The sequence below is a fragment of the Bombus impatiens genome, unplaced genomic scaffold (genome assembly GCF_000188095.3).
Source record: "Bombus impatiens unplaced genomic scaffold, BIMP_2.2 scf_0272, whole genome shotgun sequence".
NCBI classification, from domain to species: Eukaryota; Metazoa; Arthropoda; class Insecta; order Hymenoptera; family Apidae; genus Bombus; species Bombus impatiens.
Window position 1 is genome coordinate 2,151 of NT_176691.1, and position 17,414 is coordinate 19,564.

The 17,414-nt window shown below is 33.2% G+C and overlaps 1 protein-coding gene across 2 annotated transcripts; it reads left to right on the top strand.

The window, feature by feature from the left end:
* The first annotated feature begins 331 nt into the window (after positions 1–331).
* Positions 332–17,022, top strand: LOC100748605 (phospholipase B1, membrane-associated-like). Of its 2 annotated transcripts, XM_012384694.3 has the most exons (10): positions 332–586; positions 682–822; positions 2,949–3,278; positions 6,963–7,072; positions 8,270–8,474; positions 9,196–9,372; positions 9,836–9,995; positions 12,860–13,019; positions 14,261–14,412; positions 16,426–17,022. In XM_012384694.3, the coding sequence occupies exons 3-10, from the start codon at positions 3,177–3,179 to the stop codon at positions 16,602–16,604; spliced, it is 1,245 nt and encodes a 414-aa protein (XP_012240117.1). In that variant the 5' UTR covers positions 332–586; positions 682–822; positions 2,949–3,176; the 3' UTR covers positions 16,605–17,022. The 2 variants fall into 2 exon arrangements, with proteins under 2 accessions (XP_012240117.1, XP_024222855.1); XM_024367087.2 differs by lacking the exon at positions 682–822.
* The last annotated feature ends 392 nt before the right edge of the window (positions 17,023–17,414 follow it).

Genomic DNA, 17,414 nt, shown 5'->3' on the forward strand with positions numbered 1-17,414 from the left:
TTTAAATATTGTAAATTAATAATTTAAATGTTATAAATGAATGGTTTAAATGTTATAAATGAATAGTTTAAAAGTTATAAATTGATAGTTTATAAATTATATAAGTTATAAATTAATAGTAAATTGATACGCAATGGTGACACGAATCGGGAGAATACGTACGTCAAAAACGGGTATGCATTTTTGCCCGTCAAATTGATACGCGTTGTCGATACGATACGAGGATACGCGATAGATGGTTACATAGCTCTCGTACTCACGTACGATTACTACCGTGTAAGAATACAAAAGAACGCAGGTGTTTCGCTTAGTTGAAAAGTAGAGGGGTTACCGACGACGGATATACGTAGTACATATGTACGTTTCTTTCACTGACTTCGTTCATGTCGTATACGATCTCTTGCTTGTAGTGGAAATAACGAAGATTATTTTTTCCCTCTATATTTTTGTGATATTTTCTTTGCAATTTTTTAATGCAGGCAACATTATAGTTCGTATAAAGAAAATTAAAAACAGTGAGAAAGTGCGCGATTAAAATTTAGTGAAGAAGAAGTGAAAATGATCAATCATTGCGTTAAAGCCGATGGTATTATATATTATTATTATTATTATTATTATTATTATTATTGTAGTATAGTATAGTATAGTATTATAATTAAAAGAACATGGATGTGAAAACAGTGTAAAGAAGCTTAAGGAATCACGAATGAATTTCTCTTGAAAGCTCGGGTGTAAATTAAAATGAAGCATCGTCGGGCCTAGTTTTGGTTGAAACGACTGCAAGATATTGATACACGGAGAAGTTACATTTTTCATTGATGTGTAAGTCACCGTTTGTAGAATTTATGTACGCTAATTTAGGTGCGGATGTGGAATGTTTTCTTATCCTTTAAACGAGATTTGCACGGTTTGTCCTATTTTAACTTTTCCTATGAAGTAATGTATATACTAAAAATAACATTTATCGACAGTAATGGCTTTACAATCTTAAATTTAGTACATACATAAATTCTTTTCTCATAATAATTCAACAAATGATACGAAATTGTTTTATAAAAACGATATTTATCTCTAAATTCATATCTCTTACAAGTAAATCTTACTTCCGGCTTTAAAGTATTATTGCTTACGTTGTATATACATATTAGTTTTTCCTTTAAATGAAAAACACGATCTTTTATACACATATTATGAATATCATACATATACGTGTACGTACGTATGTATGTATATAATTGAATCGAATAAATTTGAAATTGAGAATTTCTATTGTTAAGAAGTAACGTGTATGCAAAAACTAAAAGAAAACTAAAAAGGAAACATATTAAACATAGAAAATATTAAAGTATATCTTATAAACTGCATTAGATAATATGCTAATGCATTATGAAACAATTATGATAAGCAAGAAAATTGGAATTTACCATGGACCTACACAAATGTATCGTTTTTGTCATTTCCTTTTTAAATATAAACTTTGTAGTTTCTCCATGTAAATGCCTTTTTAATCTTTCATTAGGACAGAGCATAATGTTTTATGAAATTAATAATCAGGAACTCAGAATCTAGTAATCGTTTAATTATTCTGTCTCGAATGTCTACTAATGTCGTGTTTGAGTGTGCATTCATCAAAATATTACAAATATTAATGCCCATTTTAGACACTATTTGTAACTACTGTACACTTTTTTCACAATAACATCACTGTGCAACAAGATTACTTTAAGAATATGTGATAAATCATGGACATATCGAATTTTTATATCATATTCGTCCCGTTCATTTATGCGAAAAAACATTTCGAGCAATTATTGCTGATACAACGGTACAAGGTGACAGAATAAAGATTTGTAACTTTTAGATTAGATAGCACTCACCGAATGATGCCAAAAGATTCTAACAAAGATGGATGGAAAAAGTTAATATTTCCAAACATATAAACAATTTTTTCCTTCGGTTAAGGCGACTGGTTGTATCGCTTCGTGACACATCGTGCCATATGGAAACAACGGATTATCTTATCCATTCTTGTTAAAAAATTATCCGACAAAATTCCAGAGAGATCAGGTTGTCGAAAGAATTTTCGACTGAATTTATAATTTGATACAGTAATTTGAAAAAGTACTTGACTTTAAGCTTGTACAAGTGGTAGCAGTTTAAGAAAGCATTTATAGTTAGTTTACTGTAGCAGCTACTTCAGTATTTGATATAGAAGTTAATAGTTTTTCACCAAATTACCAATAAGGTTTTAGTAACTAAGTATACTTTAAGATGCGACAGTGAATGTGTAAAATGACCAAGTTCTATATATTCATCCATAAAAACAAAACACTTCGTACTCGTACGGTATCGTAAAGCATGTTAAATGTTGGCAAAAAACGTCGTCTTCTATAATTCTCGTTATATCTTTATATACGTTATGTAATATCGTTTGAATGTTTGATGTTCTATTCCATTATTCGAGGGTCAGCGCGATTCATCGAATTCCACGATTGTTCGTTTAGGAATAGTTCAGGAATAATAGAAAGTTTTACGCGTCACGCATGCCAAACTGTTATTAGCTCCGTTTAATCAACTCGCAAATTCGATTAATAAACAATTTATAGGACACGAAATTTTCTGTAGATTGTCTGTTTCTATTGTTTGCAAAGTTTAACAAAAGAAAAGTTAACAAGCACGAAAGGTTTGCATAATTTGATTAATTTTCAGTTTGATAGTTTAAGTACTTTGATCTTAGTTTGACTCTTGCACGATAATTTATTAACTAATAATGTTAGTGAATCGATAAACTACAAATTATAGATTATAAGTATCAATTTTATTTTACTTTGCTTTTTTTGTCCAGAAGGATAATCAGATGGCTTGTAACTTGTAAAATTTCATTTCGTTGAATACTTTCCCTCGTCTGTTGTATATAAAATTCCAGCATATAATAATGCAATTTGCAGTTTACTTCGAAGACCGTATGTCACGTGAAATAACCAGGACATGCTTGAAGGAAGCTCGAGTTCAAGGTTTCGGCAACGGTAACGACATCGATACAAAGAAAGAAGAGAAAGTTTCATTCGTTGAAATAAATCTCTCGAGCTACTATAAACCTTGAAACCTCAAAAGGAAAGCATTGAAAAAATAGCACGAAATTTTTAGCAAATCCTTTGATTCTCGTGCGCTGCATCATGAGAATCGAAACCAAGTATCCGCCGTTGATCTTAATACTATTGCCAGCAGTCGCGGGTTCTTTCGTGGACCTGTTGCGAAACATGCTTCAATCAGGAAGGGTAAGTCCTTTCGCTAAGGCCCACTAAAACACTTGAATAATCCTGCTCCTACAAAATTAATTTTTTAGATTAATTTTAATTACAAAATTGTAGAAATATCGTCTTTGCGAGGTTTTTTTTTGTAATTAATAAACATCAATTACGCTCTCACTTTATAAATAATGGGATATCCCGGTCCTCTTGCGCTTTATCAGCTGTTCATGATAATGGTATATTAATAACGAATGACAAGTTATAGGTTATAAATTTTAATTGCTCAGTTTTTGGACTTGATATCGAATAGAACAATCAGCTGGTAATTTATAAAATTGACTCGTACAACTTGTTTATTTCATTATCAAATTTGTTACTGTGTTATGTAAAAGAATTAATTGGCACTGGGAACTGACTGAAAGGCGTCGATCAATTAATATTTAGATAGCAATATGCAATGATTGGACTTCGAATGCCTAATGCCATAGATGGTGGTCATATTTCCGATAAGAACATATTTTTGGATATTACATGCATTCGGTACATTTATACGCTTCTAAATAGCCTCCAAATTTCCAATAAATGCATTTTTTCTTTTTTCTTTCTTTTTCTTTTTTTTTTTTTTTTGTTTATACAAATATTGTAGATTGTAGATACTTGGAAAGTTGAAATAGATTTCGAATTGTAGCAGTATAATGAAATAAATATAGATGATAATTAGATTGAACCAATACAATCTTTTGTGCAATACAATATTTACTTTCACAAACCAAAATTACAATTAATTACAATTATTTACTTCCGCAAACTATTTTTCTCCTCGCAACCACGTTCAGCAGCTACTATACTAACAGTAAGTCCACTCGCTCCATAGATTCGTGTCACGTTCATTCGTCTAATCCACTGATCGATCAATGTTCGGTTAATACAAAAAGTATTATTTATTCTACAATATATCGGTTGATTCAACTGAATGATATCAACTTGACTATCAACCATGTTACTGCTGAATTTTGATCGGTTTCATTGTTTCCGCGCCAGAATGTTGCATGTTAACGCGACAGTGCAACCTATGTACATGTTACGTTAAACCGGAAGAACGACTAGACAACCAAAGAAACGAAAGAGTGCTTTGCATGCCGAGTAATTTAGTGAAAGGCCAGTACTTTTCTTTGAAAGAACAAACTAGAACGGATTCCCCGTGTTTGTTCGGTCTCATGTTCAGTCAGTCCATTTTCATGCACGGGCACGGGCGTCCGTAAATTATTTGCGACCTGTATTTAAGCCACGATACGATAGAATGCAAATGAAGGAAAGCAACCGCCGCGACGTGCATTGTATTTTATATGTGCTAAACTCGTTGCCACTAAAATGACGGTTGATATAGGATGAAATTCTATCGAAACTGATGGTGCCATGTTTACATCGAACATGATACCGCAAATGCTCGCAAAATGGTACGCATCGGAACTTTTATGCCTCGTTGAAGAACTCGCGCTAGAATAAGAACGAGAATATAATAAAAAATTCGCTAACCGTAAGTAGTAGTGTGACAAACGCGCGCACGTAAATTTCTTCTTTGCTATTAACTGAAAATTTTCTATCTTCTATATGATGCTCGTTGGAAGTAAATTATCGGTATACGTATACAGTAGAGTCATACGAGAAGTTGTTAATTTAAATCAGAAACATTTAGGTAATTACATATTTGAAATGATATGGAATGAAAATCACACGAAGGAAACGTGATAAGTACAGTTTTCTTTTATTTTTGCATTTTAAAATGTGTCTTTAAAATTAAACGGGAGTATTTGAATACGACGTAGGTGGAAACGAAAACAAACTTGTCAGGTCCAAGGATGTAAGTTTTCTAACAATAACTATGATGACTTGACCAAGTTTTATGAACGTTCAAGATATAATTATTAAAACAAGCAATATTTTAAAGAGGATGAAACTGCCAAACCAAGTACATATCGAATATATCGAACCCTTGAGAACAGTTGTTTCTCCTGTCAAAAAATAAGAAATATGATTTATTATGTTTCTCGTTCGTAATCTCCAAATAGTCACTTTTATCACTAGCAACAGAGTCATTATCTTTCCTTGGTTGTTCATTATTTTCTATTCGTTTTTTATTCATTCTATAGAATCTATCTGTTATATTCTCGGTCGGTTTTCAATTCGTTTTATAGATTATAAAGGATAAAGTAATTCGAGGAGGTTTTCGCTTTTATTCTTTAAAAATAAAATAAGATGCATGTTATTTTCCGTTATACTGCTATACGTATCTCTCGCGTTATCGTTATAGGGAAACCTAATATGTAACATAATATGTATACGTAATATATAACGAGTAACTAACTCTAACTTTATTTAATTAATTATAATTTAATTCACAACTACTACTAGACACAAGCAAATTCACATGTTGAATCGATCATTAAACCATATGAATTTCTGGCTGTGCCCAGGTCTAATAATGAATTGTAATTAATTGCGATTAATTATATCAAATTTTATAGCGAAAGAAAACTTATAAATTTAATAGAGAAAGATGTTATATATATGTCGGAGATGAAAGGACACCGGAGCCTTCCCCGGGAACTTCGGGAAAATCCGTAAAATCGTAATTAAAGTTTACAGTTGTAATTAAACAATTTGCCCAATGGTACTTGTTTGTGATTTGTGATAATAAACTTGTGCTGAAGGCAACCATTAGTCGCCGAACGTAGCCGCGGTCAACGGGACGGGCGCTCCGTCTAACAAAGGTGCGGAGTGGTGTTATGACCCTCATTGAAGGAAATACCCATAGAGGTACCTGACAGTAAAACATGCCAACGGTTCCTTCGGACCTCGTGTACTTAGACACCCCACCATAGTTTGCCTCGGTGGCGTCGTTGGGACGAAGATTCATTCTTTCTTGAGATCTCATCGGCGAAGGGAGTAGCGCCTTACGATAAGTGAGTAGTACACGTTTGAGTCAGAGCAAGTATATCTTTCATCCCGTTGACCGTGGATTCGTCATCGAACCTAAGACCAACGTCACTAACATCGCAAGTGCCCAACCACCGCTGTTGATTGTCGAATCGGTAGGGTTCATACTCGTAGTATCAGACCGTATCTTCGTTATAACACAACGATGGCCAACTCCAAGGGAGGTCTATCAAACGCCCACAACCCTGTTCCTGACTCTTCTCCGACATATATTTATATGTATAAATAGGTGTTCGGTGACAGGTGTCAGGGAATATAACCAAAATGAAACAGGCCAAAATACCCCTGCACGCGAGCAGACCTTCTGTCCGACGAACGAAAGTAAGACAGCTTAAGCAACGGGGTGCATAGGGATCATAGGTCAAATCGAACGATACAATATGGGCAGTTCGTGTAAGGAGGTTTGCTCGCACACTCAAGATATTTCGGCTAATGTTTAATTATTAATACCTACAAAGACAAAGCCGAGGATGTAATTTTTTTTATTCTTGACATTCGTCTTATTTCGACTGCAAGAATCAATCCTTAAATTTCCTGACACCTGTTACCGAATATGCTGTGTAACGAATGTATATTATACATACGTGTATGTGTAATGCATAAGTATAGACGCATTTTATTAAAAGTAATTACATTCAAATAATAAAGAAAAGTGCAGATAGATGTTCTGGACATAGACTAAATAATTAAATATAAAAAAGACTATCTTCTTAGGATGATGTCGACAAAAATGGAATTGTGTATCCTGTGATATATGGTGGCATAAGAAGTCAACCTCATGTTCCTGATCATGTGCCATTTCCGTGTAATGTACAATTTGGGAGGTATGTTCGATCAACACCTTTTTAATTAAGATCCTTCAACGAAACATGCCTTATCATAGTACAGCATAACGCACTATGTACTATAATATAATATAATGTTAATATAGCATCTTATCGCATCAGTGCTATTACAATTATTATGGATCGCTTATTTATATGTATGTATAATGTATAACTACGTACGTATGTATGTGTAATATATTATCATTAATTGAAACGAAAGAAGAGATAGAAAGAAGAGAAACAGAAAATATTAAAAGCAAAAGTCATTAAAAGCATAAAAGCAATTAAAGTTTATTAGTATATTTCTTCAGTTTCGTTACTTACTATCGTATCAAGTATTGTAATAGTAAGTAATTTCAAGAATTAATTAATCAATGGAAATCAATGATATACGAGTTTGTATTTTATTTAAATTACAACAATCTTTAAATATAGTTCCTATTTTGAAATATTTAGATTTTTACCTTCATTTATTTACTTATTTATTTAACAATCTACTTACCTCCTATAATTTTCAAAACAGAAGGCCGAAACTTTGAAAAATTTACTACGAAAATTTGTTTGGTTAGTAAAAAATAATTTTTAGTAGATAAATTTCGATAAATCTTTAGTAAAATACATCAAATAATATTTCGATAAATGAACTCCAATGAATTCGTAATACAGAAATATTTTCTTAATCCTCAACAGCTTAGGTATCAGTCTGGTTTATCATTATTTAAATAATATCGGTACATAGTTTTTGCCCCGAAGTAAACAACTAGTTCCTGACTCGAAATAAGCAACTATCTGTTTTCTCTTCTTTATTTAAAGTCGCCGAGAGAAAGTGAGATATCCGAGAACGAGTAAGAGGTCCGTAAAAGCGAGGGACCACAAATTTTTACGATCGAGTAAACAGAAACGTCGTTTAAAATAGAAGACTGCCCGGCCGATCACTTTATGATTTGCCGCTATCTCGACACTCTGGAGACTTCGTTTTTCTTTCTCTCTTGCTTGTCTGACTCGTAATAAACAGTTGGTTAATGACGAGCGTGTTACTTATTTCGAGACAAGTCTATAATATTTAAGTATACAAGATATTTTGTTGCGACTTACAAATGCACATAGTACATAGTATGTATAGTAATCGTTATGCGTAACAATAGTAGCAATAATTTTCAATTATCCTTCTTATTCCCTATTCTTTTACCTTAGATCATTATCACCCCCTGACAGTGTTCATCGTTTACGACCTGGTGATATAGATGTAGTCGGTGGACTGGGCGATTCGTTGGTCGCAGGAAGCGGAGCTCTAGAAGAGTTTGCAGTAGGAACATTTATAGAAGCACGTGGAGTTAGCTGGTGTGTGGGTGGTCAAGGTGATTGGAGACGATTCTTAACCGTTCCTAATTTGCTAAAGGTATTAAACGCATTAAATTTACGTTCTCCTTGAATCCAATTTAGCAAATTGAAGGGAAACGCAATGTACGCATGTTTTTCACGATGCATGCTCACGCATTGTTATTATTGTACAGTAGACATTTATTCTGATTTAAAGATAATGAAACTCTGATATAATTATTGGTATAGAAATTGTTTCGAATACTTTAGGAATATATTTATGTTTCGATCATTGGCTGCTTTTATAAACTCACTTTTCAAGAAAAATTTTCTTTTTAGTGCGTATGAATTTAATAAAAATATCTACGATTCTCTGTATCCTTACGACACTGTAGTTTTATCGTAATTTCAATGAATAGTACGGTAGCATTAATAAATATCATTAACACATGGTTAGAATTTATATTAGAAATTAAATATCTAACGTATGTATCGATCGTCGGCACATTGCGGTGCATGGCGTTGCCCGACGGTTGATCGCGCCCTATTTATACGTGAACGATTTACGAATCTTCGGGAATTTTCTGGATTCTGGATTATTCCAAAGTATTCCAAATACTAATAATTCCAGGCTCTGGCGCGACACCGCACCCTTTGCGCCGTGACCCTTTTCTCATTGTCGATATCGTGGCAGGTCGACTAATGTGTCGAGAAACTGTTATTTGCAAAAATTCCTTACAAAATCGACAATTACTATGTACTGTATCATTGCATATAATTGTTCTGTATTATTGTATTAGGTGTTCAATCCCAATTTAATAGGATATTCAACGGGCACAGGTGAATTTATCTCAACGAAGGCGAAACTAAATGTAGCCTTTCCTGTTGCTGCTACGGAAGATGCGCTACAACAAGCTCGGATTCTTGTTCAGAGGATCAAAAGGGATCGAAGAATAAACATAAAGAAGCAGTGGAAGGTATGTGAAATATTACATAATATTCACGTGACAGGCAGTAATAAAAGAACCTAACCCAAAGCTTTACCTCTTAATAATTTAATGAAACATGACAAAAAATTCCAAATGAACGATTTAAAAATTAATTATTTTTGCGTTTCTGGTGTCAACTAAAAAAGAAAAAAAAAAAGAAAAAGGACATACGTACATACTTTCAACATTTTATAGAAAACAAATATTAATCAATTGGATGAGCTATTACTACATTTAAGATGCGAAATTTATAGTGCTATACTTGACAACTTGCATGAATCAATCGCATTCTTAAAAGGTTAACACATAACCTTGAATAGACGAAGTATATCAGATATTTTGCAGTGTTTACTACAGTGATAAGTAGGAAATATATGTATGCAGAACAAAATAAACTTTACTTGATACGTTTGCTTTTAAAATAACAAGTTTGAATATTTCTGTGTTATAGCTGATTACAATCTTCTTCGGCGCAAACGATATTTGCTCCGCGGAATGTTTCAATCGTGCACAATTTTCGCCTCTTCGCTACGCTCTTCATCTGCGAAGGACGTTGGACTTCTTGAAAATTGTTCTACCTCGTACATTAGTCAATCTTGTGCCAGTCATAGGTAATGTTTACGATAATTCTGAAAAAAAATGGTTTGAATGTTTCAAATGGAATCTTCGTCTAATATTGCAACCTAAAACAGGTGCAACTTAAAATTTAAAAAATTAAAGAGAAAAACTCGGCTAATTTATTGCAAGGATCAGGATACAACACAACTATAAAAATGGTGAATATATAAATAGGGAATGTCATAAAATCACATTAATTTAATTCAAAATTATAACTTGAAATAAATATTCCATATTATTATAATATTATAATATTCTATATAATATTCTAGTTCTACGTTTATAATAATAGTCTAAAGTATAAGGAAATTTTTAAATCCTATATTATAAAAAAAAAATGATAGAAATAGAGCTTTTATAATACGTACAATTGCTTGAACTTATGAGCGCCTTCGTCATGAAATAGCAGCGTTTTAGGGTGACCTTGTGAAGAGAAGTCCCTCTCGATGCAACGATCTCTACAACAACCTCTAATAAATTACTGTACAATCTTTTTTAAACGATTTATAGCACTTTAAACGAAAAGTGTGCCGCTAACATTAGAACATCCCAGGGTATACCACGAAGAAGTTGCACGTTGCACGGTCGATCTTGTGTCTCGTGTGTCCTTAAAACGAATTGCTAGAAAAGAATTTTTCAAACCACGTAGAGTCGCTTGAATTCGTAAAATTTGGAAAGGGAAAAAGCGACTTGAATTTCCCATGCTGTTTTGCAACAATCTTCAAAAAAGTGAAGTTCAAGAATGTGAGAGTGCAGATTTCACCATTTAGCCTTGAAAATGAAATAAACTGTACGATCTCTTTGTTTTCATAAAGTTACATCAGTTCAAATACACATCGACAATTTTTTTTGATCAAAATTCAGTGATTCTTTAATTTTATGACGTAGTGCATAATAGAACGTGTGAAGTGAATCGGATAATATTTGTACAAGTGAAACATTAATGAAGGAAAGATGAGTTTCATCGAAACGTTCATACACGGTTGAAGGTGGATTTATGTATATGCATATTATTTGTTCCGATACGAGACACAACACAGCACGATTACAGCAAGGAATAAGCAATAAGACACAGCAAGAGGCGACACTCCAAGCGATACCTTTGATGCTACTCGACGATGCCTTGTCCCTTTATTAAAAATTGGTTGTGGCTATACGTTCAGCTAAGCGGGATTTTGCTGCAAGTTACCGATCATTATCGAAGTTTGCCGTATGGACATTTAAATTATATGTCTATCTAGAAATGGTTTCGTTATCAAGATGTCACCTCTTGCTGTTCCCTACTTCTTGCTTTCATAGCTTGTACATATGTAAATATGTGCTGTACAATCTTCACACAGCAGGTATGTAACCAACGTCAGCAGATACATCTTTATCAACTTTTGCAGATGATATTGCTATAAATAGCTAAAAATGAAAACGAAAGAAAGTTTTACAACAAACATTACGCATACTTCAAATTTCGTTTAAGAAGTGTAATATTAAAATCAAAGAAAACAAATAAATCCAAACACATCACATTTGCATTGAAGAAACAATCAACTCCTGCTATATTGCTAAACGATAAAATTATATCACAAGCGAACATGGTAAAATACTTGGATATGTATTCAGGTAGACGACTAACTTGTCGAAAATTCTCGAAAATCGAAATCATTTCAATCTTGCATTGCCACATGCTCCGCCGAGAAATAAAAACAGCGAGTAAAAGAAAGCCATCCATGCAATCTAGCAGTTGGATTATGCAATACATTTATTTTAAGAAGACTGCACACAAAGAACCTGAACCATCTAAATATGCACTGGTAATCGTTAATCAGACATGTGTATACTATCAACAGCTACTTGCTTGTAAACTGAACGGACCACTAGGAAAATAGCTATATACTATTATTTCCAACACGATAAATCAAATCACCGGACGTTTTCTTTTTTTGCGAAAAAATTGTAAACTGTAACTAAGAAAATAAGCAAAATTGGAAAGGTATGCCTAACAGGGCCATAAAAATACTCGAACGCTTAAAGATCGAGCGGGCAAACGGTAAGTTTTTGTACAGGGACTGTAAACATTGATAGTCATCGGTCAATAAGCAATAATCAGCGCGCTTATTTGTTCTTTGTGGATTCATGATTACATTTTACCTTACCCTTATTCTAAAGTGGACTATAAACAGTCAGCGTATGACTTGCGTAGATAAATCTCAAATGGTCACTTAACGTTAGCTTAACGTAGCACAACATAGCTTGGCTTGGTGTATATTGAAGATGGCTGTTCATATTGTATACTAATTATTTATCAAGTACATACATACATATAACAAATATCTCGTAACTTCTCGTATTTCATCACGGTATCATTAAAATTTTAATATGTTTTATATAACACACATGATGTACGTATAAAGATTTCTACAGTAAGTATTCAAATACTTCCGTAAGCCACCAGGTATATATATGTTAGATCTTTTTATACTGGATAAATGTCATGCGGTCCCCCTCAGTCCGCTAAGTCTAAGAAAGAGCATCAATCCGTTGCTCCTCTAGACAAAATCTCTATTCTTTGGCAATGCGACGTCGGATCGCTTGCCACCCGCAAACTCACCACATGCATCCTCTAAATAGTCATATTCATATCGACACTTGATTGCTCGGCGACATCGAGCAGCCAGTTATCCACTTTCTGAACATTCACTCAAGATTCATTCTGCCAAGATCCTTACTCAGGCCCAGTCATAAATAGCGGCGGGTTATCTGCCGTAATATCATTAAGAAAATGCGATGTCGCTAACATGTATGTACATATCTCGTATAGATGTCGTTTTAAATATTTCACTAATTAAAATACTTTAACTTATAGATGTTACAGTTTCTATTAGGTTACCACAAAGTACCATGTGCCATATATTACATCCACTTTACTGTGCTTGCATGCACAGAGGTAATCGACCGGACATTGCGGCTTCGAAAATGTCGCATCTTTATCAGCAAGCCGTCGAAGCTTTAATATATTCAGGAAGGTACGCTTGTAATTGAGTAATCAGTAAATATTTCTTATAACTGCTTATAATTATAGAATTAATAGAAAACTTGCGTTAGCATATGAAACTTTGTTTAAGAATATTTGAAATATTATTCATTTACCTTATCATGGAAGATGGTTCGAAGATGGTATCCCACTGGGGGTAGCCATCCACATGCTATATTGCTATATCACTAAGCTATAATATTTTACCAAATGTCCTACTGGACAAATTGTAAAATGTAAATAAATAAATAATAATAAAAAAAAAGAAAAATGCAAGATGGATTGGTCCGGGAGGAGAGATTGTTTGGCCCGCGAGTTCGCTAGATCTTAAATCACTGTTAGACTTTTAGATCTGTGAGGAACAGTGAAAGCGATTGTGCATCGTACGAGAGTCAATTTGCGGCAAGAACTAGTAGAAAGTATTAACGGTACATTCATTGAATTAAAGCAAGATAAACATAAAATCCAGAAAGTGATAAACTCAATCTCCCTACGAGATATCAAGCTTGCATTCGAAAATGAGAACATTATCTTGAAATGAAAACACAAATTAACGTTTTTCTAATATAATAAACCGCGGTAGTAAGGCGTTTACGTTTAATAAAACAGAAACAACTTGGCGCTGTGCTGCCCACGTGGTTTTATCATTAAGCACAAAGCCCATTTCAAGCCCATTTCAAACCTAGCAAACTTCGCAAAGAAATGGTAGCTACCGACATTGTCCACCTAATGGTGGCCAATGGCGATTTTGCTCAGATTACAGCGGGCAGATTCGCTATTCAACTATTTCTTCGGATTTTGCTGGACAGCGCAACGGCAATGTAGAGGTAGTGCAGCGACAGCGTAGCAATGTGACGTAAAATGCTGACATTGCCCGGGCAAAATCGACTTTGTTTGTATACACGTACTTTACGAACTTTATCCGTAACACGCATAATCGAATGTATTTGTATAAAGACTCCAGCATAAAACTTAGCGAAGACAATTATTTGTAATATTATTCAAATAATTTTAGAATTAATGTTTGAATAAAGTATTCGAATGAACATATATAGTAAACAAATGATAATGAATTACTCGAATAAATAAAAAGAATAATTTTCATCGAATAACGAATAATTAAATTATACGACTGATAGAATATTCGAGTTTACGAATTTATTCGGATAATTATCTCAGATAAATATTTATTGGAAACAATTCGAATAATGCCCAACTTTTTTTTTATTTTAGATACGACACGTCTCCGAATTTTACGGTGGTATTGCAACCGTTCATTAAATTATTTAATGCTCCGAACGCAAACCCAAAGCGAGCACCACCGATTGACCCTAGTCTGGTGACGTACGATTGCTTTCACTTCAGTCAAAAGGGACATGCATTAGGTAGGAATATAAATAACAAATAATACAACTACGAACATTTATAATGAAATAAAATTTCTATTTTAATAGACTCACGGTAAATTGTTCAAAGTTTCCGGCCATAATCTAGTTTTGTAATATAGTGTCAGATAACGAGATTTCCAAAGTAATGTCCTACTTCATAAATACGTTACAATATCGCTCAAAAGTTTCTGATTGTTGTTTATTTCATAAGAAAGGGAAACTTGTACCTAAGGATTATTCATCAAAAATATATATCATAATAATCATTGATTCACAATTATTTAAAACCTTTTTTATGATTTCATTCTTATTACAATCTATTAAAATCAGACAATCAACAAAATATACTTATTATGTTTTTCTTCTATATCTATAATAAATTCTATAAATATTTAATTCTATTCTATCATAAAATCTAGTATATGCTAAGTGAATAAACGCCTCTTAGTATAGGTTTTGTATTATTTATAACTGGAATTTATTTTCATTTACAAATGTTTGATTAAAGATTTGCAAAAATTCAATATCATAAATGAATTTAATTATGGTTTATGTATGGTAGTGGTAATAAACGCTCGTACATTGTAACTATTCAACGTTCAGCTATCTGTATCTCAATTTTATGCCGAAAAAGTAATTGAATAAATTACATCTTGGAAGCCTACACGACGATTGTGTTTTCTCTGCACTCTACGTCATTCATCCTAAACGAAAGTACAAATCGGTTAACAACGACCATACCAAAGTCAAGTACTAGTTAGTCTTTTTATAAGATAAGTTAATCAAAAGTCATGGATGGTCTGACAACGAGGCAGCGCATCTGGTGTCTGTTTCTCGCTTGCTGTACATGTATACGTAACATGAAGTTGGTCATGATTTTGCAACAATCTCATTCACGCAATTAATTATAAATCGGATAATGTACATAAAAAGATTGTTAATTTAAACGCAATAAATGATATAAAGTAAATGGTTGTAGGGGGGGGGGGGGGGCCCCGATACAACTTTCTTTGTATAACTATTAGTAATATGTAAACAATTATTAAAAGTTTACGTAATAAACGTAAAAAAATTAATTTACGAAAAATTCGATATCTCTAATATAAAGTAGAAATGTTTGGCAAGAAACATTCCTTTTATTCTATATATAGCATCAATCTTTTTATATATATGTATATATGGCAGCGATAGAGACTTATCGTTAACATAAATTTTTTAAGCTTATATAGCAAGCTTTCCTTTGCATTTTTTACGTTTGGATGTTTTACACGGGTTTAAAAGCAATTATGAAATCGGAATCGGTCTTGGTTCATGAAACAGTCATGAGAACCGAAAGAATATTATAATTGTTGTGGATATAACAACGGTCGTAATAACTGTTATTTTTCTTATATCTATAATACATATTATATTCTTGTATCAGTTTAGTTTAGGTTCTTATTGGTAGTGCTCTTATCGATTTTGGGAAAATATTTCCGTGCAGATGCGCTTCCATCCAAAGCATCCGTGGAATATCCTGTTTAGTTAGTCTGCTTACATAGATTTCGAGTTAGAGTTAAGTCATCGTATTCGGCCACGCCACAATTCTAGATTCACTGTAGCGGTAATGACAGTTGTTTGTATGTAAATGTCTCTGGGAAACCAGAGCCGAACGGCGTTCGCATCAGTTACATGTACCATATAGCAAAAGATTGTTCAGAATCATGCTCCGACTGATTAAATCGACACTTGAATATCTTCTTTTAACATTATCAAGGTATTCGATGCATTTTTTCATTTTTGCATGATATTATGTTGTATTATATTACATTATTTGTAAACTATACAAAAATATACAATGATACATTTGAATCGTCACAAACATTTTAATAAAAATCAATCGAGGACTTAACAGAAATTTAATTCAATAACAGCTTCATTTCATAACGCGTGCAATTGTTCTACGATTACGTATATTTCAGTGTTTTAATAATGCGCAGCAAGTGACATTTGTTCGCCGTTTGGTTTTAGGGGCGAATTTACTGTGGAACAATATGCTGGAACCAGTCGGGAATAAAACCGAGCATGGGCTACCAGAAATATTTGAAAGGCTTTTGTGTCCGAACGAGAGAGCGCCGTACATTTTCACGAATGTAAATTCGAGATATTTTCGAATGACAGGACGCCAGGATGAGACCATACCCAGATAACAAACGGAGTAACACTGACAGCGACGTTTTCTCTTGTGATAATTACTGATACGTATCTCAATGAAAAATCCACCGTGTCAATTTTCACGTTTACATGCACGCAGATATTCGTAAATAGACGTGCAAAGTGAAAAAGATGAAGAACATGATACCTTAGCACCCTGATTATTACCTAAACTAATTAACTATAATACAAACGGATAATCCATTTGGACAGCTAAAGAGTGAAATTATGAGATAATTTATATTTATACAATTTATGTTTTTTACCTTCATTTACAATGACAGATAAAGGAAAGTTTATGAAATAGACGAAACGAAAAATCACTGTAATTTTACAAAATGGAACGATGTTGAATCACAACAATGAATAATGTAATTAACCGTACTGAAAATAAATTTGAAATGTTATGGTTATGACAAAAACGTTAACTTGAACAATATTTTTTGATATCGAATTACTTTAACATATAAAAAACATGGAACAAAATTACACCAAATTTACAAAATCTTCTAGTTTATTTATAATGCCAGAAGGATTGTAGATCTACGAGATCTGATACACAAAAGTTTTCTATATGTTACTACATAGTAGAGTACATATAACTACATAGTAACTATATAGTATGTTATTAGTGTATGTGCGCGATATGCGTTAATTACTTAAAATTAAAATATTTTTGTGCGCCATACACGATAATAATCGTATACGCACTAGTACGAAGTTGACATCTCCGTTAAGCTGCGTCCTCATTGCGTCGGCATTTGCCAGGCGGCAATGCCACCTTGGTTGCCATTCTTGGCTGGCGG